The sequence below is a fragment of the Lonchura striata genome, chromosome 24, assembly GCF_046129695.1.
Source record: "Lonchura striata isolate bLonStr1 chromosome 24, bLonStr1.mat, whole genome shotgun sequence".
NCBI lineage: Eukaryota > Metazoa > Chordata > Aves > Passeriformes > Estrildidae > Lonchura > Lonchura striata.
Genome location: NC_134626.1, coordinates 5,503,473 through 5,528,674, shown reverse-complemented (window position 1 = coordinate 5,528,674; position 25,202 = coordinate 5,503,473). Strand labels below are relative to the sequence as shown.

General features: G+C 44.6%; 2 protein-coding genes across 2 annotated transcripts; one reads left to right on the top strand and one right to left on the bottom strand.

Annotated features, from left to right (window-relative positions):
• Positions 1–77: 77 nt before the first annotated feature.
• On the top strand, positions 78–16,727 carry CLCN6 (chloride voltage-gated channel 6). The gene is made up of 23 exons (XM_021547222.3): positions 78–179; positions 867–926; positions 1,971–2,036; positions 2,559–2,624; positions 3,281–3,347; positions 3,560–3,666; positions 3,860–3,986; positions 4,557–4,624; positions 4,721–4,779; positions 5,405–5,537; positions 5,937–6,050; positions 6,311–6,477; positions 7,335–7,455; positions 7,843–7,969; positions 8,260–8,413; positions 8,508–8,667; positions 8,813–8,919; positions 9,368–9,554; positions 9,982–10,139; positions 10,934–11,090; positions 11,783–11,890; positions 12,284–12,409; positions 13,733–16,727. Exons 1-23 carry the CDS (start codon positions 105–107, stop codon positions 13,811–13,813), a joined length of 2,595 nt encoding a protein of 864 aa, XP_021402897.1. The 5' UTR covers positions 78–104; the 3' UTR covers positions 13,814–16,727.
• A 5,178-nt stretch (positions 16,728–21,905) lies between these two features.
• NPPA (natriuretic peptide A) lies at positions 21,906–23,824 on the bottom strand. The gene is made up of 2 exons (XM_021547210.3): positions 23,705–23,824; positions 21,906–22,223 (listed from the first exon to the last, which is right to left on the bottom strand). Exons 1-2 carry the CDS (start codon positions 23,822–23,824, stop codon positions 21,906–21,908), a joined length of 438 nt encoding a protein of 145 aa, XP_021402885.2.
• Between the last annotated feature and the right edge of the window lie 1,378 nt (positions 23,825–25,202).

The following is a 25,202-nucleotide window of genomic DNA, read 5'->3' as shown; positions in this document are numbered from 1 at the left end:
GTGGGGGCGCGGCCGTGTGCGGGCGGGGCCGGCGGGGCCGCGCTGCGGGCGGGGCGGCGCGCGGAGTGACGCGCGCGGGGCGGGGGCGCGGCCGGCGGCCGAAGATGGCGCGGTGCGGCTGTGGGGCCGGGCTGTGCTGCTGCTGCGGCGAGCGGGAGAGCCGCACCCCCGAGGAGCTGGTACGGCCGCCGCCCCGCCCGCCCCCTCAGCCCCCTGCGCCTCTCCGGACTCGTCCTTCACCCGCGTCTCGGCCCGGCCCCAGCCGGCTCTGGCAGCGCCCGAGGGCGGGCGGGGAGCGGTGCTGTAGTGTCGGGCCCCGCGCCTCAGGGCCCGGTGCCGCCGCCTTAGGGGCTGCTCCTGGCCCAGTCTCTTGTCCCGGTGCCACAGCCCGTTCCCGCCCGTTTTGCTGCCGGGCCTGGTGCCTCACCGGCGGTGCCCGAGCCCCGCGCTGCCCCTAGCCCGGCCCGCATCCTTTGTTGTATCCCAGCGCCTGGAGCAGCTGCCCCTCGCAGCTGGAAGGGGGAGTGGTCCTGGCAGGGGCTCTCTCTGGCTATAGCACTGCAGAGTGCTCTCTTAAAAAATGTCCTGTGCTCCCCTGTAACCCTTTTCTATGAAGGAAACAGGATTTGGGTTAGGATTTAGCTCTCTATATAGAAGTGACGTGTGTTCTGGGTGAGGGACAGCTGTAGGGTAAGACTCTTTAGTGTTACCACAGAGTAAGTGGTGGTCTGGTAACCCACACTCTCAATTTATAAGCAACAGTGGTACAGGATTTCTCTCTTTTTGGCTTTGCTACCAGTGTTCATGAGCAGCTGTAGATGCATTTGTTCCCTTCATGGTTTTCCTTTCCTGCGTTTGTTTTGCAGACAATCCTAGGAGAAACTCATGAAGAGGAGGATGAGATCCTTCCACGCAAAGACTATGAGGTGGGGAATTAATTAGTAGCAACTTCTGATATAAATATGATAAGAACTGCAGACAGGTTTTGATCTGTTTGAGTTTGTAATGGGGTAAACACTCAATGTGGATCATTAGGTTTTATTGGCATCAGCAGAAATACCAAAACTTGCTGTGCTTGCAGAGAACGGTTCCTCATCTTTGTATATTTCTGGGATAAAGCTCTGTGAGTAGGTTGCATGTTTGGTCTCAAGTCAGATTCTTGTTGAGAAAATTCATTTTCAGAGCCTGGTGCATTATTCCCACTTCTTCAATGTGAGATGTATAGGCTGTGGTGGCCTTATTTTCTGGTGACTGTAGAAAGTATCTGTAGATACTTTGTCACACTTGCCTTGTCATGCTGGCTCACAGCAGATCTTCCCATATATCAGATTCTGCTGCTTACAGGAGGTTTTTTGCTTTTTGCATCATTGTCTGGTGGCCCTGAAGTATTTAGAACAGTTGCTGTCAGTGTGGGTGTCACCAGCCCAGCAGGTGTTTCAAGCTTGGCTTGAAAAGGTGAAGATGTGGATAGAACTAGTGGAGTTGTGTGAGTGTGAGTGGGGAAACTTGCTGTTAACTCCCTGCTGTGATAAACTGAAGAATTGATATGGTTCATCTGCACAGGAGTTCCTAGCTAGTGCTCCTGTTGTAGTGAGAGGGTGAGTATAAAGATCCAGTGTTGTCCCCTGCACTGTCAAAGTGGAGACACATAAAGAAGTCTAAAACTGTACAATGTGACTTCTCTAATATAAAGGTGTATAAATCAGTTGTGCTTCTGTTTGTTTAACTGTCTCTCTCAGCTTGAGCAGTGAAATTGTTCTGTTCTTTCACTTTGTGATTTTCAGGGTCTGACTGATCTAAATATTTAAATTGAGTTGTTTCCAGGAGTATTTTCTCCTACTGTTGTTTGCAGAATCTACTGTGGGGGTAGCAATGACTCCTATAGTCTTTAACAAGTTCTTCTAGACATAATTTTTTTCACAACCTGTTGCAGCTGATTCTCCTACATTATTGACCTTTTCACATTTCAGAGCTTGGATTATGATCGCTGTATCAATGACCCGTACTTGGAAATTTTGGAAAGCATGGACAACAAGGTAGGACCTTGTTCTTTCATAAGCTAAAATCATGGAAATTGTTCAGAGAAACTGTGGATTGCAAGTATTTAAAACCTTTTTATATGTGGCTTTGACCAGCCTGGAAGTTGAAGGTGTGCCTGTCCATGGCAGGGGAGTGGAAGGAGATGAGCTTTAAAGTCCCTTCCAACCCAGATCATTCTGTGGTTCTAAATATGCACTGCAGGAAATTTAATGCTTTTTTTTGTTTTGTTTTGTTTTTCTTTATGACTGAAATTCTCTGTGTTCTCCTGGTCTCTCTATTACAAAAAAAAAAAAAAAAGTGGAGATAATAGCTCCCAGCATCTCTTGTGAGCCTCAGGTTTAAAGTGAGCAAGATGTTGAGTCTTTCAGTTTCCTGTTTTCAATTTGCTGTTGTCACAATCATCTGTTGATTTATCCCTCTGGCTGTTGAGCTGTGAAGCCTAAACCCACCTTCCAGAAAATCTCTGTTTCTGTGTTGCTTTTATTTTACTAATTTTTTTTCATCCTCTTTCCAAACAGAAAGCCCAGAGATATGAAGCAGTGAAGTGGGTACTGGTTTTTGCAATTGGAGTCTGTACAGGACTGGTAAGGATTATGCTGTTTATGCAATGAGGAAAATTCAGGAGACTAAGCAGGAGTAATTTAGAAGTCAATGGCTAAGGAGTAAAGTTAAGAGGAACCATTCTCTTTCATGGTGATGAGCGCTTAGTAGATGGAGTTGTCTTTTGGGAATTATAGCATGTTATTATAGACTGTTTCTCAGGAAGCCTTTTTGTTTCTGTCAGAACTTGCTGGGTTTTCTTTGTAGTCTGGCAGATCCTTTAATTTTGCATACAGGAAAACTTGTCCAAAGCAAACAACATAGTAAAAAAGGATGACAGTTTATGGCTGAACTGTGAAAATGAGCTCAGCTGACTGTATGCCTCAATTAAATACCAGTTTTCTTCTGTACCCTTAAGTATGTTGAGGGTGTTAAAAATGCTGCCAAACTAGTACTTCAGTGGGTACTAATCAGAGGCAGAAGTGCATCTCTTCAGGAATAATGCTAGGATGGATCTGTCCCAGTGAGAGAGAGGGAAGAAATCTCAGTTTTCAAAGCTGCTTTACTCTGAATGATGCTTTTGTTTTCTCCATTTTCTGTTCTCCCCTGTGTACATATTCCTGGTACAACTATCTAGAGGGTGGTCTTCATTATTTGTATGTAGAAATTTCTGATGGCAGTTCTGTCTCCTTTTTCCCAGGTGGGCCTCTTTGTAGATTTCTTCGTGCGGCTCTTTACCCAGCTGAAGTTTCAGGTGGTACAAAGCTGTATCTTTTACCTTGGGCCTTTGCTAGACTCAAGTGACCTTTTCCTTTCTGTTCCCATGTTTTGCCCAGAACAGCTGACTTTCATAATTTTGCCAGTGGGCATGTAGTTCATAATTAAGCGAGTTTTCAACTTGATGCCAGTGGGAGGCCCAGATATTACCAAGTGATGTGTGTTGTTGTGGGGAATGTTGTTTTCCTTGACCATCCTGCAGCGGTGGAGGAATGCACTGAGAAAGGCTGCCTGGCACTGTCCTTGTTGGAGCTGCTGGGGTTCAACCTGACCTTTGTTTTTCTTGCCAGTCTTCTGGTCCTGATCCAAGTAAGAGTTCAGTCCATTGCTACTCCTTACACAACCTTCTTTTCCTCTCACACAGGTCCTTGATATGAAATACTCTTGTTAGAAATACTTTCTGCCCCAAAGCATCAAACTACCTTCACAGTGCTATTTGATGTAGCTACACAGGGTCTCTTGGTCCCTTGCTCTGTGATGAAAAGTTGTTTCTTTTCTGCAGCCTGTAGCAGCTGGGTCAGGAATTCCTGAAATCAAGTGCTACCTCAATGGAGTGAAGGTTCCAGGGGTTGTGCGTCTGCGGACAGTGGTGTGCAAAGCTACAGGAGTGCTCTTCAGTGTGGCAGGAGGTAAGGAAGGCTCTGATGTGTTGATCGTGTTGGGTGAAGGAGTCACTGAAGGGGAAAAATGTTTTCTCTGCTTATATAAGGCACAGAAGGCCCTGCCTTTCCAGTAAAATAATTTTGGTGATTTGGAGCAGAGTCATGAGCCCTGAGTGCATTTGCAGAGTAGAGAATAAACAGAAGCATCAGGACTAACAGGGAAACAGGTGATTTTCTGAGTGGGCTAGTCACATGTGACTCTTTGTGGCAGAATCCAAGAGAGAGACCTGGAAATGTTCCAGGACACATTGTCAGGAGCAGGCTGAGGGCAGAATAACCTGGAGAGTTCAGAGTCCTTGTAACAGTTGTTTTTCAATTATTCCACTCATTTGGAGTGCAGAATCTGTTCAAGTCTTTGCAAACATTTGGGGTTGTTGAGGGAGCAGGAGGTCAGCACCTCCGTGTGAGGAGCTGCAGGCTCAGCTCAGAGAGATGTGCCATGGCATGGGAGTGTTAAACTAATTTATTCTGGCTTTGTCAGCAAGGGAGGGTGACGATGGGGAAAGTGCATTCCCTTAATAAGCCCTGCTTTTCCAGGTCTTTTTGTCGGGAAGGAGGGTCCAATGATTCACAGTGGTGCTGTTGTGGGTGCAGGCTTGCCACAGGTTAGTGCTGGCCTGAGTCATTGTCCTGGTCACGTCGCTGTTTTGTAAGAGTAAGTTCCCATCTCCTGTGTTTCTAAATCTTTACTTTGTTTGTAGTTCCAGAGCATCTCTTTGAGGAAGATCCAATTTAACTTTCCCTATTTCTGCAGTGACAGGTACTGTACCCAGGTTGTGGAGGAGGGGGGAGGAGGATGAGTGAGCAGACTTCCTTGGGAGAAGGGTGGCAGGCTGGGGTGAACCAGTCAGTTGTTTTATCAGTTTCTTTCTAGACTCCTGCAGTTTATTCTGCAACAAGACAACATCAGGGTGTCACTCTTCCAAGCTGCTCTGGTCTTCCTGTTTAGAGAAGTTCTCTTGTGCTGCTCAGCAGATCTCTACCCATTTCAAACCTTTAATGTGGATGGCTGAAAACTCACCCCTTATGGTTAGGATATACTACAGAGAAGGCTAGTTCTCCTGAATATGAACAAATTCTTGCCCTTTCATCTCTTTAATTCTTTCAAGTGATGCTGGAGTCCATGGTCTGGGATGGTTCCTCACATACTGGGCAGTTGTGCAGTAACAGAATTCTGCTCTGTGTTTGTGCTCTTCAGAAAGAGCACAATGCTGCAGCTCAATGAACAAATGGTGGTGTCTGCCATGGCCAGCTTTGCTCCCAGCTCTCATTCTTGAATCCCTGGGATATTCCATAAATGGGGATGATCTCTTACTTTTGCAGAACCTAAGCATCTCCAGAGCTCTAATTTGCTAAACTGAGGTTGTTTTTCTCTTTATTTGTAGGGATAAAAGGGATTTTGTATCTGCTGGAGCAGCTGCAGGAGTTGCAGCTGCCTTTGGAGCCCCAATTGGAGGCACTCTTTTTAGTTTGGAAGAAGGTTCCTCCTTCTGGAACCAGGGACTTACATGGAAAGTGGTGAGTGATGATTCTGACTCTGTCTGTGTGTCTCTTCCTTGAGAAGAGGGCTCCTCTTGGTAGGGCTTATCCATGAGGGCATTTCAATTATCCTGTCTCTTCCTGAGCTGTCGTGGCAGGAGGGAGGTTGCCTGCTCTGTCAGTGTTCCAGAACTACTACAGATCAAGGGCAGAGATGAACCTGGTATTATCTGGAACTGTGGGATAGCTCTAGGCAGCAGATTTAGTGTACCTGGGAGAGAGGGCTTTTGTGCCTGGGCTCTCTGCAGTCTGATCACTTCCACAGTCAGTTCCTTTTCCCAGGCACAGGTCTCAAGGAAGAGGTGACTATGCCAATCTTAATTGTGGAAACCTTTACTTCCTTTTTTTTTTTTCTTATTTTTTTCTTTTGTTTCACAGCTTTTCTGCTCTATGGCTGCCACTTTCACCTTGAATTTTTTCCGCTCTGGGATTCAGTTTGGAAGCTGGGGGTCTTTCCAGCTCCCTGGGCTGCTGAACTTTGGGGAGTTTAAGGTAAGATTTACTGTTATTTCCCCACTCTCCAGTCTCTTGTTAGTCCTGTGCTTCTGTCTGCTAGTTTGGAGGTTTCTTTTGGCACATGCTTGTATTTCAGTGGAAGGCACTTTATACTTAGCTGCAATACATTGATACCCTCAGACAGAATTTTTGCCCTTTGATCTTAGCTACTCAAAATCTCTAGGTGTGGAGACAAAAGTGTTGGTAGGAAATTGCAGCAACTGCTGTCATGCTTTTTTGTACACTTTTCTGCACAGTGCTCTGAGTCTGATAAGAAATGCCACCTCTGGACAGCTGTGGACCTGGGCTTCTTCATTCTGATGGGGATTGTAGGAGGCCTTCTTGGAGCCACCTTTAACTGCCTGAACAAGAGGCTCGCCAAGTACCGCATGCGCAATGTGCATCCCAAGCCAAAGCTGGTCAGGTATATGTGCTCTCCTGAGTTTGTACAGGGATCTCTGCTCCCAAAGCAAAAGTGTTCCTCTAGAAGATCCTTTGAGTAGGATTGGAGGAAATCTCAGACTGATTGTTTTAAAAATCACTAAATCAATCCTCCATAGAATTTAACAGTGAATACCAGAAACCAAATTTTACAGTCTCTGTAATTTTTTGATTACTTTGAGAAAGAATTGCAATCCTTCATCTAAGGGAAGTGGAGGGAGCTCTTTCTCATAAAGGCTGAACAAACCAGAGCTTTGTCTCCATGCAGAATTTTTATGTGTCCTTGTCCAAACTGATGTGGAAGGAATAGTTGATCTCACTTTTTAAAATCTTGTTGGTTAATTAAATCCACAATATCTGTGCTGTTTAGAGAGGGAACTTCTGTGTTATTCAGAAAGCAGCTGTTTGCTCTAGACAGCTCCTAAACACAAAGCCCAGATTTAAAGAGATAAATAAGTGTATTTCAGCAGTTAGAAAAGAGATTGAGAGACTGTGCATTGCCCTGCCCAGTCCTATCTACCCTTTTACCCTGTAAGGATGTACAGAACATCGTTTCCACGTGAGCAGCCTCATTACTGAACCCTGGGGCTTTTCATGTGTGACTGCTGTGTGTTCTCTGGGCAGAAATAGCTTCTTTTTGGGGCAAGCAGTTAAAAAGGAACCCCTGGGAACCAAGGGAACCTAAGGCAAAATTCAACTTGATTTGCAGTGTCCCTTGTTCTGATGCTAAGCTATGGTTACTACTGCTTCTTGCAGCCTTGTCAAAGTCATCTGCAGAGCTGGGACTAGGTTACAGTGCTGAGTGTGGCTTCAGTGTATGGTTTCTGTTGTTTCTTTCAGAGTCTTGGAGAGCTTGCTTGTGTCATTGACCACCACCGTCGTGGTCTTTGTAGCCTCCATGGTTCTGGGGGAATGCCGGCAGATATCTTCCAGCAGTGGCAATGGCACCCTGAGCCTGCAGGTGAGGGATTCTTATGTGAATATTGTATTCCCTGTCATATTGTTCACCCTGCAGAGAAGCACAGGAATGTAATGAGCTTTTGACAGCATGCAGTACATAACAGACTGCAGTGAGAGCCCATGGAGGGTTGCAGGAGCTTAGGTTTTAATGATAAAACCTACATTGTGCTTTTGCACAAAGGAACTCGGGTCTGAGTCAAGAAGCCCATTAATGTTGTAGGCCCCATCTCTGCTATGATGTTTGGCCTGAGCTTCCCAAAACATGGCTGTCCCAAAGCATAGGTGATGACAATGGCTAACAGTAACAGAAGTGTTATTCCCATTCTCCCGAAAGGCTAATGTAGGAGACAGTGAATTTTAACTTTGTGTCTTTTGTGTCCTGCATTAGGATATATCAGAGGATGTAAATTCAAGCATCAAAACTTTTTTTTGCCCAAATGAAACGTACAATGACATGGCCACACTCTTCTTCAACCCTCAGGAGTCAGCTATCCTGCAGCTCTTCCACCAGGATGGTAAGTAGTTAGGAGACTGCCTGGTCCCTCGCTTAAGCTTCAGTGCTTCCTCTTAGCTGGAACAGCGCCACAAGGCTAGCAGAATCTTCAGGCCTTCATGGCTCTGGAGGACTGCTAGTACAACTGTTTTTCCTCTCTTTTCACTTACTCATTGTCTGCATGTGTGTTTGGACTGGGAGAGTAAGGAGCTGTTGTGAGATGAGCCTGCTGTGAGCTGAGGGGTGGATGGTGCAAAACTCTATCTTGGACAGACATATACCCCTTTAGTCATGATTCTTCTTGTGTTGCAGGTACTTTCAGCCCAGTCACCCTATCCCTGTTCTTCCTTCTCTATTTCTTACTCTCCTGCTGGACATATGGGATCTCTGTGCCCAGTGGGCTGTTTGTACCATCACTGCTTTGTGGGGCTGCCTTCGGACGCCTGGTCGCCAACCTCCTCAAAAGGTGCATCAAGTGTGCGTGTGAGGGACATGCTGCAGGTGCACCATGAGCTCTCAGGCAGGTTTTCCTAATCTGAGGGCTCTGTGCTTTGCTCTAGTTACATTGGTCTGGATCACATCTACTCAGGAACCTTTGCACTGATCGGGGCAGCAGCATTCCTGGGAGGAGTGGTCCGCATGACCATCAGCCTGACTGTCATCCTCATTGAGTCCACCAATGAGATCACCTACGGGCTCCCCATAATGATCACCCTCATGGTGAGTGCAGGACCTTAGCTCTGGCTTTTTGCAGACTGCTTGAACATATGCTGGCCACAAATCTTTGTTACTTTCAGGGCTATCATAAGCTAAGGAGTCTTGCACTTGGAACAACAACTCAGTGGACCTCGTGTTTGCTATGCAGGTAGCCAAGTGGACAGGAGACTTTTTCAACAAAGGCATCTATGACATCCATGTGAACTTGCGAGGAGTGCCTCTTCTGGAGTGGGAAACCGGGGTGGAAATGGATAAGTAAGGCTGCTCCTCTTGGCCAGGCTGTGGGTTAGAGTTTGTGGTGGGGATTCTTGCTCAGGAATGTGTTAATGCAGGGGGATGATGCTTCATCTTCAACTAACCTGGTTGCTCTGAGGAGCAGCTGAGAGGGCTGCTGTGAAAGGAGTTGTGCAGCAGGAAAGAGATGCTGAAGCCCTTTCTGAGGGTGTGGATGGATGGAAATCTGTGGGTTGGATTTGGGAAGTTCAGCAAGAACTTTGTGAAAACATTCCATTGGACTTTGCTTCTTGTGGAATGTCATCTTCCCACCTGTTGTCTCTTCCCAGTAGTGTTTAGAAACTTTATTTTAAGTTAGAACATTCTGCCTTTCCTCAAGTGCATCACTGATACAATGTTATGTTACAAAAAAAAAATTTGTTCATCACTGAGTGATGCATGCAGCAATCTTGGATTTCTGTTTCTTCAGACTACAAGCCAGTGACATCATGGAACCCAACTTGACATACGTGTACCCACACACCCGGATCCAGTCCCTTGTTAGCATCCTGCGCACCACTGTTCATCATGCCTTCCCTGTGGTGACAGAGAATCGGGGCAACGAGAGGGAGTTCATGAAGGGAAATCAACTGATAAGTAACAACATCAAATTCAAGGTAAAGGGTTGCTTGTTTGATAGTTTGAAGAGTAGAGAGCTTTGTTTTGCATTCAAAATGGCCTTGCTTTAGTTATTTTAGCTTTTGGGTAGAATTTGGGTCAGAGATAAGCACCTACTGCAATAAAAAATTTTTAAGAGCTCCATTTCATTCTATTCTCTGAGTGATGGTAGAGACAAAAGACTGGGCTGCATTCCTAGAGGCAAAAGTTAAGAGGAAAAAGTAATCTGTTTAGCATAGACATGGAAACGTTTGGATTTGTTATTGAATTGCACAGTCCTATTGGCTATTTTTGCAAGTCCTGCAGCAGCAGTGGCTAATGAACATGTTATGTGGTTGGAGAAAGCTATGATTAGTAGTTCACAGTCACTCTTGGATAACTGTTGACTTGCTTAGTGGGTATCTGAAAATTGTTTGTTGTATCCAGAAATCCAGCATCCTCACCCGAGCTGGAGAGCAGCGCAAGCGTAGCCAGTCCATGAAGTCCTACCCTTCGAGCGAGTTGCGTAACATGTGTGACGAGCACATAGCAACAGAGGAGCCTCCTGAAAAAGAGGATCTGTTGCAACAGATGCTGGAGAGAAGGTGAGGTCCTGGTAGGCACAAATGTCCAGAAAGGGTTTTTCCATATGTTGAGATGAGTTGTAAAGAATGTTTCATACAGTCTGTGTTATCCATATGTCAGCGGGAACAGTGCTGATATCCATTATTTAGAAGTGATTTGTCAGGTCTGAGGAGCCAATGCTGTGTCTCACACCTGTGACCAAGTCCCAAGCAAGTGGGTTATGTCCAACTTCTTATATTTCCTTCAAACACTTATACAGGCATATTTCCTTGAGAGGATGAAGTACCTGGGAAGATTTCTGTAGAAATCAATGTCCTCTTGTCTGCAAAAATGTGAGAGCTCTGGAAAGCTCACTTATCCCAGCTAATGACCTGCTGCCATGGTACTGATCCCACCTTTCTGGTAATTGGGCTGAGTCACCAGGCTTGTGTTGCTGTTACTTCCAAGTAGAAGCCCAGTCTAGTGAATCATTTGCTACATCAGTGATCGTGACTGTCATGAATGGCATCCTGACCCTAGTATTTTGCCAGATACTTCAGCTTTTATTAGAATCTGAGTAATTTGGCACTGAAAAGTGCTTTAAAAGCAAGTGATTTGAAATTGAGTTAGGAGACTGTCCTGTTCTGCTGCTCTGACCACATAATGGCTCTTGACCTCTCTCTCTTTTTTTTTTTTTTTTTTGGGTGAAGTCTTGCTTGTCCCTAGCAAGAGTCCCTGAAATGTTAATGGGGAGGTTGCAAAGAGATGAAATAGCTGCGCTTTTGGGCATTGAGGTATATGAAGCTTGTAACAGATGGTGTTGAATCCTTCACAGGTACACTCCTTACCCCAACCTGTACCCCGACCAGTCTCCCAGTGAGGAGTGGACCATGGAGGAGCGCTTCAGACCCTTGACCTTCCACGGCTTGATCTTGCGCTCACAGCTGGTCACCCTTCTTGACCGGGGGGTTTGCTACTCTGAGAGCCAGTCGGTGAGTCTTCCTGTTCAGGAACTGCAGCAGAGACATCCCTGCCTCCTCAGGAGGTTGGGAACAATATTCATGAGCTGCCAAAAAGGATATATCTATTTTTACACTTTAAGGAATGCATGTGTGTTTTTAAAGTTGCAGACAGGTAATGTGAATTCTCCCTTGCAGCTCTTAGAGTAAAGAGAAAATATCCCTAGGAAAAGGACAGCCACTGTTTAAAAAGTAATCCAACAGACCTGTTTGTTGCATAAAGCTGCAGAGAATATATGATATGAATATATGACATAAAGATATGCAGAAGTCGAGAATAGAGGGCAGATATTAAATGCAAATAGAGCATCCAGCAGTATATACTTTTTGTTTTACTGCTGTGTCTTGAGGTCCTAGCAGAAAAATGTCAGCTGTGTCACTGAGATCAGTGAGAGTATCTGAGGCCCAGATCCCACAAGGCTGGTTTCCTGCTGCCCTCCGGTGTCGAGTGTAGATTTGTCAGAGGTTGGGGAGCAGGTCATTCTCTCTCAGCTAAAGGCCTGCGTAGGTTTGGGTAACAGCACTTCTGCAGAAAGTGTGTGGGTGTGGGAGGAGAAGGAGATTCAGGGGAGTGATTAGGAGGCATGGTTTGCTGTGCTGCTTGCAGCCCCTGTGTTGTCTGGAATGGTGACACATGGGTTCAGTAGGGTTTATTTGAATTACAGAGTGCAAGTCAGCCTCGTCTGTCCTATGCAGAGATGTTAGAGGATTATCCCCACTATCCAGATATCCATGATCTGGACCTCACATTGCTGAACCCTCGTATGATAGTGGTAAGTTATGCACTGCAGTGCCTCCTGATACATATTTACAACTGTCCAAAGCCTTTAAAAAACATTGAGGGTATGTTTTAATACACCCTTTAGCACAGTGACCAACATTCTGTGCTCCTCAAGCACTCAGCCTTCTCTGCATGTGGAAATCCCCTGCTATGAGGTAACAGAGTCCCTTGGTGCTTTACTTCTAGAATAAGGTGTTGCCTGTCCAGTTTTAACTTCTCAACAAACCAAACGAAAATAATGTCATATTTGTGCAGAAATAGAGGATGACCACAGTCAAATACTCTGGGCATCACTACCATGGAGGACTTGTAGGAGTTGCGTGTTAGTGATTCCCAGAGATACTGAAAATGCTTCTTGTAAATAACGATTGTTTTTCTTTCTTAGGATGTCACCCCATACATGAACCCATCACCCTTTACTGTCTCCCCAAATACTCATGTGTCACAAGTCTTCAACCTGTTCAGGACAATGGGACTCAGGCATTTACCGGTTGTGAATGCAGTTGGAGAGGTGAGTCCTTGTCTTGGCTTAGCTGAGCAAGGAAGCCACAGTGGTTGTGCCACATTTTCCATCTTTGGAACAATTAAGATCTCTTTTAACATCAAACAGAAATGCTTTAAAGATATCAGAATAGGATTTTTTTAGGGCCCTGAAGGCTTGATTACTCTGATTTTGTTGTCATCTTTCATGTCCTAGTCTGTTTTCCTTTTACCTGCGAAGAACAGGACGTGCATCTCTCCTGTCTCAGGTGTGCAGCCTATAGAAGCTGTCCTACTTTTCTATCTTTTGAGAGGCCTTGAGCTCATCAGAGGCCACTAATTTGCCTTTCATTTCACAGATTTATTCAAGGCCAAGAGCAACATTTCCTTTATGTTGGGGCAAGAGGTTTTTCTGTAGGAAGGGAGTTGTATTCTATTTCTACTCACAGGAGCAGCAAAGCAAAGGAGTGTTTAAATGGTCTATGCTTGACTCACTGTCCTATTCTCTGTGCCATTTACAATGCTTAGGAACAGTCAGTAGATGTCAGCAACCTCCTATAACCATTATGATAAACTGTTTCCCCTAAGCCTGACCTGCTCTGTGTGAGGCAGCACTGCTTTTTCTGCCTCAGAGTTCCCCATAGTTACTCTGCAGGGCCTGTGAGTTGAAACAAGAGATGTTGGCTTGTTCCATCTTAGTACAAGATGCTCTTGTGGTACTGGAGAACAGCCTAGTTCTAAACTCTTTCCATGTGTAAAATCAGAGAGGTGTATCACCAGCAGAAATGTGTGGTTTGACTTTATCCACAGCAGGCTGGGAGTCCCTTTTGTCACCTGACAGTGTGCAGTCACCTCTTAGCTAGTCTTCACCATTTCCCTGTTTTGGTCTTTAGAGCTTCCCTCAATGTATCTGAATGAGCTATCTGAAGTCATGCCATATGGAATACCAGGAATGTCTTGAATGAAGCCCTAAAAGACAGCTTTGTTATTTTCAACTGCAATTTTTACTTCCCAAAGGATTTTATATCCTCATGCTGTCTGACATGGAAGAGATTTCCCTTCCTAGGTAGAGGGTCCTACTGGTGCCAGACACCACAGCAGTGGTTAAGCTGTTTGTTTGGGTGTAGTTAAATCAGCATTCTTGCCTGAAGAGTAAGTGTTGGTAGAGGAAGGAACGCTGTTTCTGTGAATTTCTACTTGAATCCTCTCTAACTCAGCATTGGTCAAGAGCTGCTCTCAGGTTTCCTCTTTTCGGGGTGTTGAAAGAATGACCACTTTATTATGGATGTCTTTCAGTGGCACATCTCTGATACAGACTTGGTATCTTTTCTTCTTCTTTTTCTTCCTGTTTAAGGTTGTTGGGATAATCACTCGGCACAACCTGACCCATGAATTCCTGCAGGCAAGACTGAGACAACACTACCAGACCATTTGATGGCCCTGCCCCTGTCAGTGGCTCCCTCCCTCCTGGCACACACGCTCGCGTTCTGCTCGGAACGCCCGAGACCTCCCGTTTGGCTTCTCACGTGCATATCAAGCCTGGGGAACTGGAAAACATTTTGCTAGCCAGAGAATTAGAGGAGCTGCCTGAGCCCAGCGCTGTTGATTGGCCTCAGGCACTTGGTTTGACAACTCTTGATCCAGGTGTTTTCTTCCACTGTCCCCCGGTTATCTCTTTCCATCAGATGTTGTCCTGGCACTGCGTATTCTGCCATTTTATTTTGTGGTTTTGTGAAGAGTTGGAAAAAAGAACCATTTCCCTCCACTGTGTCCTGGGCAAAGAACAGCAGTATCTTTCCCTTTCTCCTGTGTGACTCCCTTTTCTTCTTCCTCCCTTGTTCCTGCAACTGTTGCCTTATTTGTGTGAGGAGGGAGTTACTGTCACCGCTAAGAGGAGATACTGAAGTTTGCAGATACCAAATAGCTGCTCTCGAGGATGGTTTCTTGCAAAAACAGTATTAAAAAATCCAGCATTTTGGAAATATACCTGTCTTTGCAAGTGTTCCCCTTTGCCCATATTTTTTCACTCTGGCTTCATTTGTGCTTAATTTCTCTCCTTCTTTAATGGGGAAATGTTTCTGCTGTAATGTTTTTGACAGAAGATGACTTTTGAGAGCAGCTCAGCAGATTTGGAGTTCAAAATGGTTACATTTCAGTTACTGATGGGTTTATAAATATTTAATACATTTGGAAGCATCTCAGAGAAAGGAGCTCTCTTCCCTGTTAGCTGTTGCTATTATCTCCCTGTAAGAGACTCTTCTAAGATGCTTGGTGGCACTCCACTTTGACATTCCTGCATTTCTTGGCATTTGTAGGCACTTTGTCCCTGCACTGCTCAAACAGTGAGAGCGTGGGGCACCTTTCCAACTGGAATCAGAGACCAGGGAACTCCACATCCTGAGAGCATGGAGAAGTGTTGCTTTCTGGAAGCAAATAGTACTGATGGTCTCTGGGCTTGGTTGAATTCTGTCTGTGTCATGAGATAAGTTGCTGTAGTTTCAGGCTGCTGTAAGGAGGGATACTTGGTGCTGGTGACTAAGGCAGGATCTCCAGCAGGTTATAAGCAGGGCTGTCTGTGCTCTAAAAATGCTTGGGATAATGTTTGCAACTGCAACAATCTGTAAGGGTAAAATCACTTAGGAGCCAGTTGCAGCCAGTTCAGTGCTTTAGCAGGTACCATCCTGGCCAGCACCTGTATTGTTCCAGCAGGCACCTGCCCTCCTGAGTTCTCTGTGCAGATAACCCTCAGTGGGAAGCCAGTGCTGTGCCTCAGGGACTGCAGAGCTGATTGGCTTGATAAAGCACAGAGCATTCTCTCAGCCAAGATACCGGGACAAGTTACATGGGGAATGTATTCCAGAAAAGCTTCTACACAGCCTCTGAGCCCTTCAGTTAACCTGTTGTCTGCCATAAGGAGCTGGATAGGTGGGAACTGGGACAGAAGGCAGACTTTGTTGATTTTCTGTATTTCCTTAGAGTGTAGGAGTTGGCATCAGTTTCTACTCTTGATTTGTGAGTTCTTTCCCTGTAAGTGGAGTAAGGATGTTCTGTCTGGATAGTCTCTACAGGTGTTGCCTGAAATGCCTGTGTTCCCTGAGCTCTGGTCTTACACTGAGCTGTCCCAGGAAGCTTCCAGCACCCATCTGCACTCCCTGAGGCTAGACTGTAGGTTTGAAATATGCTTATGTTAGGCTACTTTTCATTCAAAGGATTTGTGCTCCTGGGTAGTTATGAATCACCAGGAATCCTGGTTTTGTGGGATTTCAGATTACTTAGGTGGAATTGGCAATCCTGTACTGTTAGAACAGCTGTCAATAATGTCAATAATGTTTCTCCTCTTGCTCATGTTGCATGTGTGTGGAAGGGAATGTTCCTTCTCTTCCTGCACATGAATAAGGCTCCTTGGGTTGTTTGCCTTGAGCTGGTCCCATCTTATATCTGTACACAAACAGCAGGGTATTTTGCTGCAGGATGTCTTTGTCATTGCTACTGAGACTAGACCTGGGCAATCCAGACAAGTCAGGCTGGAGAATCTTGTCAAGGTTTTTCTGGGCACCAGATGCTTCCCCATGAGAAGGCACTTTGCCTTCCAGCTGTTGGCAGCACTGTCTGCCCTGCCTGGGCATCTTATTCAAATGTTTCAGCTGAAAAACACTCTATGTCATTCTTTCAGTGAAGAAATTTTCAATGAGGTTGGTGGGTGATCCTGACAGCTGCTTTAATGGTAAATCTCAGTGTGCAGTTACTGTTCTGTAGCCTGCAGAAAAGGAATTACAAGTTCACCTGACATTTGGAGATGCAGCATTTCCCTTCTGATGAGGACTGATGCCAGGGGTTTGTGTTGAATCAGTCTTCTCACACTTCAGTTACTTAATTCCTTTCTTACAACACACTGCTTCTACCCTGACTCTAGTTGCTAAGTGATTTACTAAGAAACTTATTCTAACATAGATGCCAGGAACATTTTAACAGAGCAACACTAAGGGAAAAATAACCCGGAGCTGGGTTGATGAAAAATAACCCAGAACTGATGGCAAGGTTAGGGGGTTAGTCTGGGGCCTTCCTCCTTGCCTTGTGGCTTCCTGTGCAGTGTTAATTATGCAGTTTTGAATTATTAATTACTGTGAACCATTCCAATGGTAGCAACTTACCTTTTCATTTGTTTTGTTGGGTTTTTTTTTGCACTGTTTTTTTGTTATGAAATGATGTAAGCTAATACCATGGTGTGTGTATATAAATTGTATTTTTTTTATATTTGTATGAATATATTTTTATTTGAACTATGGCATTTGGGAAGTATTCATGTAGCTGTAACATGTCTGAGAGTAAAATGTGTGTCTCCTTCAGCACTTTCAAGGCCTTTTGATGTTTCTAGCATTGTTTTATTTTTGCCCTTTATGATAATAAAACTAGCAGAACATGGCAACATCCAAGAGCATGGTTTGAGGTAGTTGAGTAGTTGCTATTTATGAGCTATCTGGATCTAACAGTTTGTGCAGAAGGTGCTCCTAGACTAGGCAGAGAGGAATGGCTGTGATCCATTAGGTTGTGACACTGTAGTTCCACATTCTCACAACAGCTGTTTCAAAGGAGGGAATTGCCATGTTTGATAAGGAACTAAATTGTGCACATTGTGCTGCTTTTCTCACCTGAGAACTCACCTTCCTCCCAGTAAGTTAATGAAAGAGGTTTAAACTATAGTGTGTCACCTCTTGTTTTACAGTTGGCTTCTCCAGGGTATGAAGGGTCTTAATTTCATCTTGAATGTTTATTTAGTTTGTGGCTATCTTTCCTGCTTTGTCCTGCTGTCTGCCTTACCGAAAAGAATTAGTGACAGTTTTTGAGCTTTCATCTCATACTTACAAGCCAAAAATGTAATTACAGTCTTTGACTGACCCAAAAGCTCACTGCCTTTCCATGTTTCTGTGCATTGGGGGCTGTGTTGTACAGGATGCACACAGTAGCTCTCTGAGGCACTCTAACACCCAATTAGCCAGCAGCTTGTCTGGCTGCTGCCCTCTGGCCCTCCCTTACTGGGTATGTAATGCCAGGGAAAGCTTGAGATGAGTAAAACCTCCCATCTCTTAGGAGGGAAAGGCAGAAAATCTGATTTGAGGAGCTAAAGAAGGGCCACAGCAGTCTTAACTAAGCAAGGAATAGGAAGGATGCTCTAGCAGGGGTAGGAGTCATCAGGAGAAAGGACTGGGGGAGCTGCTTTAGCTCTGTGCTGCCTTTGGTTATAAATGCAGCAACATAGGAGGGAGTGGGAGAGGTTTAGAGACTCGTTGAATCCAACCATGTGTCATTGTCCCTGTAATGATGCACTGGGGCTCTAGCAGAAAAAAACCTAGTGGTGTTCAGTGAGATTATTAATATTTTTTAAATTTTTGCTTTGCTAGCAGGCTACAAGCTGTTTCTTCAGTGCCATACAGGCGTGTGCATTCCCAGTTGTGGATCATGCAGCAGGTGCTGGAAGGAGCAGAGGATGGCTGCCTGGAGCTTTGGCTGTTGCAGGGGTGTGAGAAGAGAGTGAAGCTGCTCTTCTTGTCCAGGGTGCTGAAGGGCTTTTCAACAGCAGTGGGATACACTCAGTCTCCTCTGCATCCACTGTTCAAAGGCAGTGTCTGAAAAGGCTTATTGGGAACTGGGATGAGACATCAGTGAGCTCCACTGATGTCTGGGAAGGGAGGGGAGTCAGTCAGTGAGGTTTGGATGCTGAGATCACAGTTTAAAAGTGAGTAGGAATCTCTCCAGGCTGTTTTTGATTGCTGTATGGGCTATGTATGGTTTAACACACTTTAAACATTTCAAAGCAGAGACTGGAACACAAAAATACCAGTTTCAGTAGAAAACAATATTGTGTTGAAAACTCATGACTAACAGCTAAGACATGACAACCTGGAGACCTTTGTTGACTCCCCCAGCAGCTCTGATGCCTATACTAGAGAATATCTCTCTGGGATGACTGAATTAACACACCAGTTTTATTCTTTTCTTGTCTCCCAATTCCCAGCATAGCAGGCCTGACTCTAGTTGCCTTTCCTCCACCTTCTGTTGTCATGAACTTTACCTTCTCCCCACTCTGCTTTTTATGTACAGGATTGTGCTGGTTTTCTGAGAGAGCAGTCAGGAGATGGTAGTAGAGGGGGAAAGTCTTAAAAATCTTCCTTCCTTCCTTCCCACATAGAAGTGTGGGACACACTTATCAAGCAGATGTCAATCAGCAAAGGCCTTTGGGGGCCAAGATTCAGGAGAAGTAAATCAAGCAAGCTGGTTGTGGCCAGACTGGGATGTGAACTGGCACAGCTCCATGTCTCCCTGCAGCAGTGGAGGAGGTGTGCCCTGTACTTCACATGTGATTTCTTAGAGAAACCAAGCAGTGCTGACAGCTCCTCTTGACATTCTTGCCTGCTAACTTGGATTTCAGTGGAAGCATTTTGTTTAATGGGAAGCTGGATAGGGATAGTGCAGTGTCTGAGGGACAGAGAAACCATCAAATCTAATTTGCAAATATACCCCATGCCAAGCAGACCCCCATTCCAAACAAGGCTCATGCCTTACAGAGTGTGTGGAGCACACTAATGGAATTACTGTGTTCAGAGTCCAAAGGAAAGCAAGCTGCTGAATTCTGCACAGCCAATAATGGGTACTGCCAAATACTGTTCAGAAGTTAGAATTAAGTCTGGCAGGGCAAGAGGTTGCAAATGTCATTACAGCTGTGTGGAGGGTGTTAGCCTGGTCCTTCTCTGGTCCCACTGGGATATTTCTTCAATTACATGATGGCTGTTTGCAGGATTGTTCCCTGTTCTCTCTGATCCAGCACTCACAGCAACAGTGGCAGCTTTTTTCCATCCTTGGGGGTGATGTTCTTTGCCTGTAGAGCTGGTCAGTGTCGAGTTTCTCCCATTCAGCTTTTCCCAGTGCTTACTCCTGAGTGCAGCACTATTGTGACCTGGCAGCAAGATTTCCCTGAGGGTGCTTTACAGCTCAGTGTGTGTATGGGAGTAGCAGTAAAAATCCAGTCAGAGATGCTTTTTTCCTCGATTGCTTACCCTTAATTAGGTTCTCCCAGACTGCAGGGTCTATTAACCTATTGTCTGCAAGCTAATACAGACTTGTTCCACCAGGAACTGGCTTGCTGCTAATACTGGACCCACCTGGCTTTAGGTCAGGAAGCATTGCCTCTTCTTGCCATTTTTAGCACATTCCACTGAACTAATCGGTGTTTTGTGCCTTGAGGGGCTGACAGGGAGGGACAATTTACAGTGTCTGTGCAAGTTGTGCTTGACTGGGTAAAATTCAGCTCCAGCAAGAGCTATTGTTAGAATACATGAGTTGTTTTTACTTTCAGCAGCACAGGGGAAGTCAGGCTGTTGCCCATTGCTGGTGTGAAGGGATTCACCTGCATGTTCCCATTGTGCTGCAGTGGGTCTTTTCAGAAGGCAAAGCCCCATTGTCCCCATAAGGACTCCCCAAAAGGTGACTTCACACCCCATGATCTGTGAAATTGAGTAAATGCAAAGTCACTGTATCTTTCACTGCAGAGATGTCCCATGGATACTGCTGGGAATCTTAACCTGGGAGTTTATTCTGTCAGGGAAACCTGTGTGGACACTATTCCACAAAATATTTTATGTGTTGCTGGTGCTGTTGGAAGGAGAGGATTTGTATCACACTGTGGTTTCCTGTTGGAGTGTAGCAAAATTACTCCCTCAGATTACACTTCCCTAGGAAAGAATCACAAGGCCCAGTGTGGAGAGGAGCACACAGATCCCTCTTGGAGGCCATGTCAGCACTGCAGGGAGTGACTGGGAGGGTGGCTTGTCAGAAATGGGATGTGTGACATGAGCCCTGTTCAAGTGTTGCAGCAGCCTTAGCTGTGACTGGCCTTGTGCACGGAGGGGTGTGTGCTTGAATTTACCCTTTCCCTGGAGCTGTGGTCCCTGAGAGCTGTTGTCAGCAGCTCTGGAACACCTGCCTTCCAGTTCCTTGTGTTCACCAGGTACAGTTTCTGTCACCATGTGCATTTGCATAAGCAAAGTCAGAAGTGGACTGTTCCAGCTCAGTCTGTCCTGGTGCTGCCTTCTAAACCCTGAACAAGCTTCTCAGGATACTCAGGTACATAGGAATGCACTGAAATTCTGGGAATGAGACTCATGAGGTGCTCAGAATAACACAGTTCCTAGCAGTACATGCAGTCAACCACAGGACAGTTGTGTTGAGCTGGGCTTGATGCCATTCCTGGGGCTCACATGGGGACCAAGCTCTTTGTTCCTTGGGATACTGACTGACTGAATGTGTTTTTGGCAATATTACCTTCTTTAGTGGGGTGCTAGAATATGTTTTGGGTCAAGTTCAGCTCCTAGGTGTGAAATCTAGCAACTAAATTTAAATAAGCCTTAATGAGATTTCTAGTGTTTCCATCAACCATGTTAGAACAACTTTGCAAGGGACCATTCCCAGAAAGTGATAAATGCTCCATACAAGCTGCTGTGTAGTAGAGTGATCCTACACCTACCCTGTCATGAGGAATATGATAATACTCAAATCTTTGAGGATCCTTCAGGAAATTCTGGGAATCAGCATCTCAGCCACATGCAGAGTGAGACAAGACACAGTTAATGATGTATCTTTCTGTTGATGCTCGTAACCTTTATTTGGTCACTGCTAGAAAGCATATACAATGAATTCCCTTTCCTCCCTCTGGTTATCTTGAAACTTGTGGAGTGTTATAATTTTATTTATTTCTTTTCATGTAACTTTTGTTTACATGAGGCATTTGTAGAAGTTCCCATGACTGAATAATTTAAACCAGCAAAAGGACTCTCTTATCACTGAAACCCTGTCTACAGGAGGACTCATGATGATCTTTCAATATTAAGCAAGTTGTTTTTTTTTTTTTTTCCTGATAACCTGTTAGCATTTCTTACTGCAGAGGAAAAGCCTCTAGTCAAAAACTCATTTTCATTTTTACTACGTTTTCTCTATCTCATGTAAGTATGATCCAGGTTTGTGAGTGCCAGAATATCAATAAAATTTAAGATTTTGACTTTAGGCAAATACAAGAAAACTTAATGCAACAGACAGGAGAGAGGTCCAGCACAGATGTCTAATGTGTTAGTTTTATTTAAAGATGGTCTGTCAGTGCTAGCGTAAGAAATGTTCTTTAAAAAAACATCAAATAAATAAATAAATAAATAAATAAAAATAGTAATAACTTTCTGTTGAGGAGCTTAGAAAGCATCTGGCTTTCATCTTGGGAGGAAGGGGGTACTGTAAAGCATTCTTCAGAGCAGGTTCTAGGGAGGTTGATCCTAATTTCTCCGGGAACCTGCAAACCAAACATGAAATAAATGTTACTAAAATCTGGTTTTGTGTCACAAAATCTCTGGTACGTGTCACAATTGAAAAACCAATACTAGCTTAAATACTAGGCTCAAATTAATTCCATTCTGAAACTGTGTCTTCTTAAAAACTTAAATAAGAAGCTGCTCCTTCCCTGTCCCTTGGCACGGACACGGTCTGTGCTATGCGGTGAAATGGCTTAGACAGGACTCACCGTTGCAGCCCATCCCACTCAGGGAGCCGATCCGATCAATCCTCCTGCCAAAACAGCCAGAATCTCTCATCATCCTGGGCATCTGCAGCCCCCTCAGTCTCTTGAGGAAGGGGTCCCTGTAGGACAGAGGGGTGTTGGGTGCAAGCCTGGGTTCAGCCTTCTGGTTGTCACTGTCATCGGCGAGTTCCGACGGGATCTCCTCCTGGGTTTTGGGTTCTTGCAGGTCAGGATTGGACTCCAGGGCTTCCATCATTGCAAACTTATCCTCCAGTCTTTCCAGCAGAGCCTATAAGAGAAGGATTAAATAATGAAATTCCTTGTTTTGTGGTCATTTGCTAACTCTTCCAGTCATTCTGTTCCGTTTTCATCGATGGTCCCATAGCCCACCCTAGGGAGACTGACAGGTTGGATCCCAGCCTTCCTGGTGGTCGTTGAGTTCTGTCCTCTGCATTATATCCCTATTCACAGTAATTCCATCTATGGGACGACATAGCTTCACCTTGTGAACTAAATGAAGCTTCTTGCCATCATGTGTATCTTACTGGTAAATTTAGAAGACATCTTGGCAGAGAAGAAAATGCAAGATATGAGTTTCACCGGGTCCACTCAGCCCACTGGTGGTACAGTCTGAGAGAACCTCTAGCCACATAGCCCACTCCCACATTCTCTGAAGTTGCTGCTTTGTCACCCCTGGCTATTTCAATCACATCACTTGGAGAAGCTCTAGGTGTTTTCAGTATTTTCTGCCCCTGGGATTACAGGATTGCTACTCCTAAAAGTAACTGAAAATACGTGTATGGTAAATTCATGCCTGCTGTATGATTGCTTCCTGGGTACCATTCTTGGTAATTTGTAAAGCTTTGTGTAACTGGGGTCAGATAACCTCCTCAAGGGCACCTCATCCAATTAGAGGAATTTAATTGCCCAACTCTAGAATATGAATATAGAGGAATGAGCCTTGTGGCTTGCCTGATAGTGAGTGCATTTGGAAGCCACTCTTCCTAGCTGCTGGAAACAGCCCAGAGGCAGCTTTAGCTTCAATTGTCCTTATAAGCTCAGGGAGTTTGTTCTTAGGCCTGAGAACAGCTTTGAGAAGCTGGTTACTGGTACCAACCAGCCCAAGGAAAGGTTTGAGTTTCAGATCCCATCAGAGTCTCAAGCTTGTACTGTGCTGTAACAATGGATTTTCTCTATTATTTTTTAAAATGCTTAGCGGTAATTTTATAGCTCCGAAAGCTTTTCTAGATGAGCCACACTAAATGATTGTGTTATTCCTCTAGTAATATTTATAAAAGTTTGTCTTTGGGTGCTCCACTTTACCTCCTCATCTTTCATCCATACACAACCAGATCTCTCAAATTCACAAAGCTAGAGCCATATGGAGCAGGGGTATACATATATCAGGACCCCACCTCAGAGTTTTCTATTTGTTCCTATGGAGCTACTCTGATGATTTTTTCCTCCCCTGGAACTTAGTTCCCAAGAAGATTTATCTTTAAAAGAAAAAGAATCAAAACACCAAAGCAGACATCCTACAACATCACAATTTGGTTCCCACAACTGCCCAGGAGCTCGGGTGAACCCAGCATGGGAGGATATTGCCCTGCAGAGCTTCTCTGAACCCCTTTGAAAAGCTGAGGCTTTGTGCCCCAGCATGTGATGGCTGATGCATTATTGCCATGCAACCATGCAAAAGGAAGGCAAAGCACCACCTCACACTCTGCTAAGCACCCCAAAAGTTTAACCTTGAAAAATGAGATTCCTCACCTCCATGCTGGCCAGTTCTTTGGCAGGGCTGAGGCTGTAGATGGGGTTGGCTCTGCTGGGCTGGAGCTGGATGAGCAGCAGCAAAAGGAAGCCATAGAAAAATGAGCCTTTAGTGTCCATGGCGCTGACTTTGTTGGGAATAGGGAAGTTCAAGCTGTTTCTTCTGAGATGTCCCTTCAAGTCTCTTTCTTCCTTGTCCTGTTGTGTCTCTTCTGAAGCTCATCTTTTATACTCTTTGGGTGATCCCTGCTTCCTAGGTTATCAGTGGGTTTATCTTGGGCACATTCCAGTCCCACTGGAGGCATGCAGCTCTGTCAAGGGAAGATTCCCTTTATTAGCTGTCATTAGGCAGCAGCTGCTGTTGCTGAGGAATGTATGTCACAAGTCAGTGATTTCATGTCACTCCCCCTCCTCTTGATACCAGGCGCTCTGATTACATAGTCCAGTTGGAAATTCTTAGCAATTCTCTTTCAAGAGACCCCTATGGTCAGATTTACAGAGATGGGAAACAATCCCAGAACTGCTCTCAACTTTGCTCAATTTGAAGATTTCCACAAGGAAATGGCCTTTTACAGGGGAAACAACGAGCTTTCAGATGAGTATTTGGTGAAGAGTCAAGAATGAAGATAAATCATCTTTCAGGACACCTAAACTATTGTGCACACTTCCCTTCTATATATGGAATATGTGCAGCTACCGCATACCAGAGAGTGTGCCGAAAATCCCAGATTTGGGCCACTTTTCCCATTGCTACTGAGGTGATATCACCACTGAGATTTTGTATTTGTGTGTTACCAACAAGAGCAGCACCTCGATCTGCACCTCAGTGCTGTGCCTGTGGGGAGAGCCTCCAGCCTCCGTGACAGCCGGCTCCGGCACCGCTGAAAAACACTAGTGTTTATAAAAATTCAATTTCTGGGACTGAAAATGGGATTTCTGTAAGCATTGATGGTAAGGCTTGACCCTGCATAAAGAAAATTTAAAGAACAGGCAGCCAGTTTCAGCAATAATCTTATTTTACCATCATACAAGAAAGAAACTTGTTCAATGAGAACTTAAATAGATAGCTGGTATTATTCAGAATCTATCCCAAAGAAAGAATGGATGGATTTGTATATATGTGTGTTTTGTGAGGAGTTAAAATAAAATCTGAAATATATTAAAAACTAAAAATATTTCTTTAAGTGCTGAATGTCTTAAAATTAGCTAGAAACTTCCTATTCTAGATGAGAAATTATGAAAGTACAGAAATACTTCTGATTTCTCTTCCGTTTTTTGTCTTTGTACATATAGTATAACTAAAAATCAATCTTTTTACAGGAATGCAAGAGAGTTCTAAATCACGAAGCAATGGCTTTTTTTTTTTTTTTCATTTTCCTAATGTTTCTTGTTATTTTAAATTGAAACAAAAACAAATGTAGGGGTAAGTTGAATGTCAGTCTAGTAATAATTTGTTGGCTTTTCATATGAACATAGATCTTGAAAGAATCTTCTGAGT

Bases quoted from the DNA above. Each gene is read 5' to 3' on its own strand.
- CLCN6 (XM_021547222.3), top strand. From the start codon at position 105: ATGGCGCGGTGCGGCTGTGGGGCCGGGCTGTGCTGCTGCTGCGGCGAG. The intron at 3,667-3,859 runs GTAAGAGTTCAG...TCTTTTCTGCAG, and splicing joins GTCTTCTGGTCCTGATCCAA to CCTGTAGCAGCTGGGTCAGG. The intron at 11,091-11,782 runs GTGAGTCTTCCT...TTTGAATTACAG, and splicing joins GCTACTCTGAGAGCCAGTCG to AGTGCAAGTCAGCCTCGTCT.
- NPPA (XM_021547210.3), bottom strand. From the start codon at position 23,824: ATGGACACTAAAGGCTCATTTTTCTATGGCTTCCTTTTGCTGCTGCTC. The intron at 22,224-23,704 runs GTGAGGAATCTC...CTTCTCTTATAG, and splicing joins AAGAACTGGCCAGCATGGAG to GCTCTGCTGGAAAGACTGGA.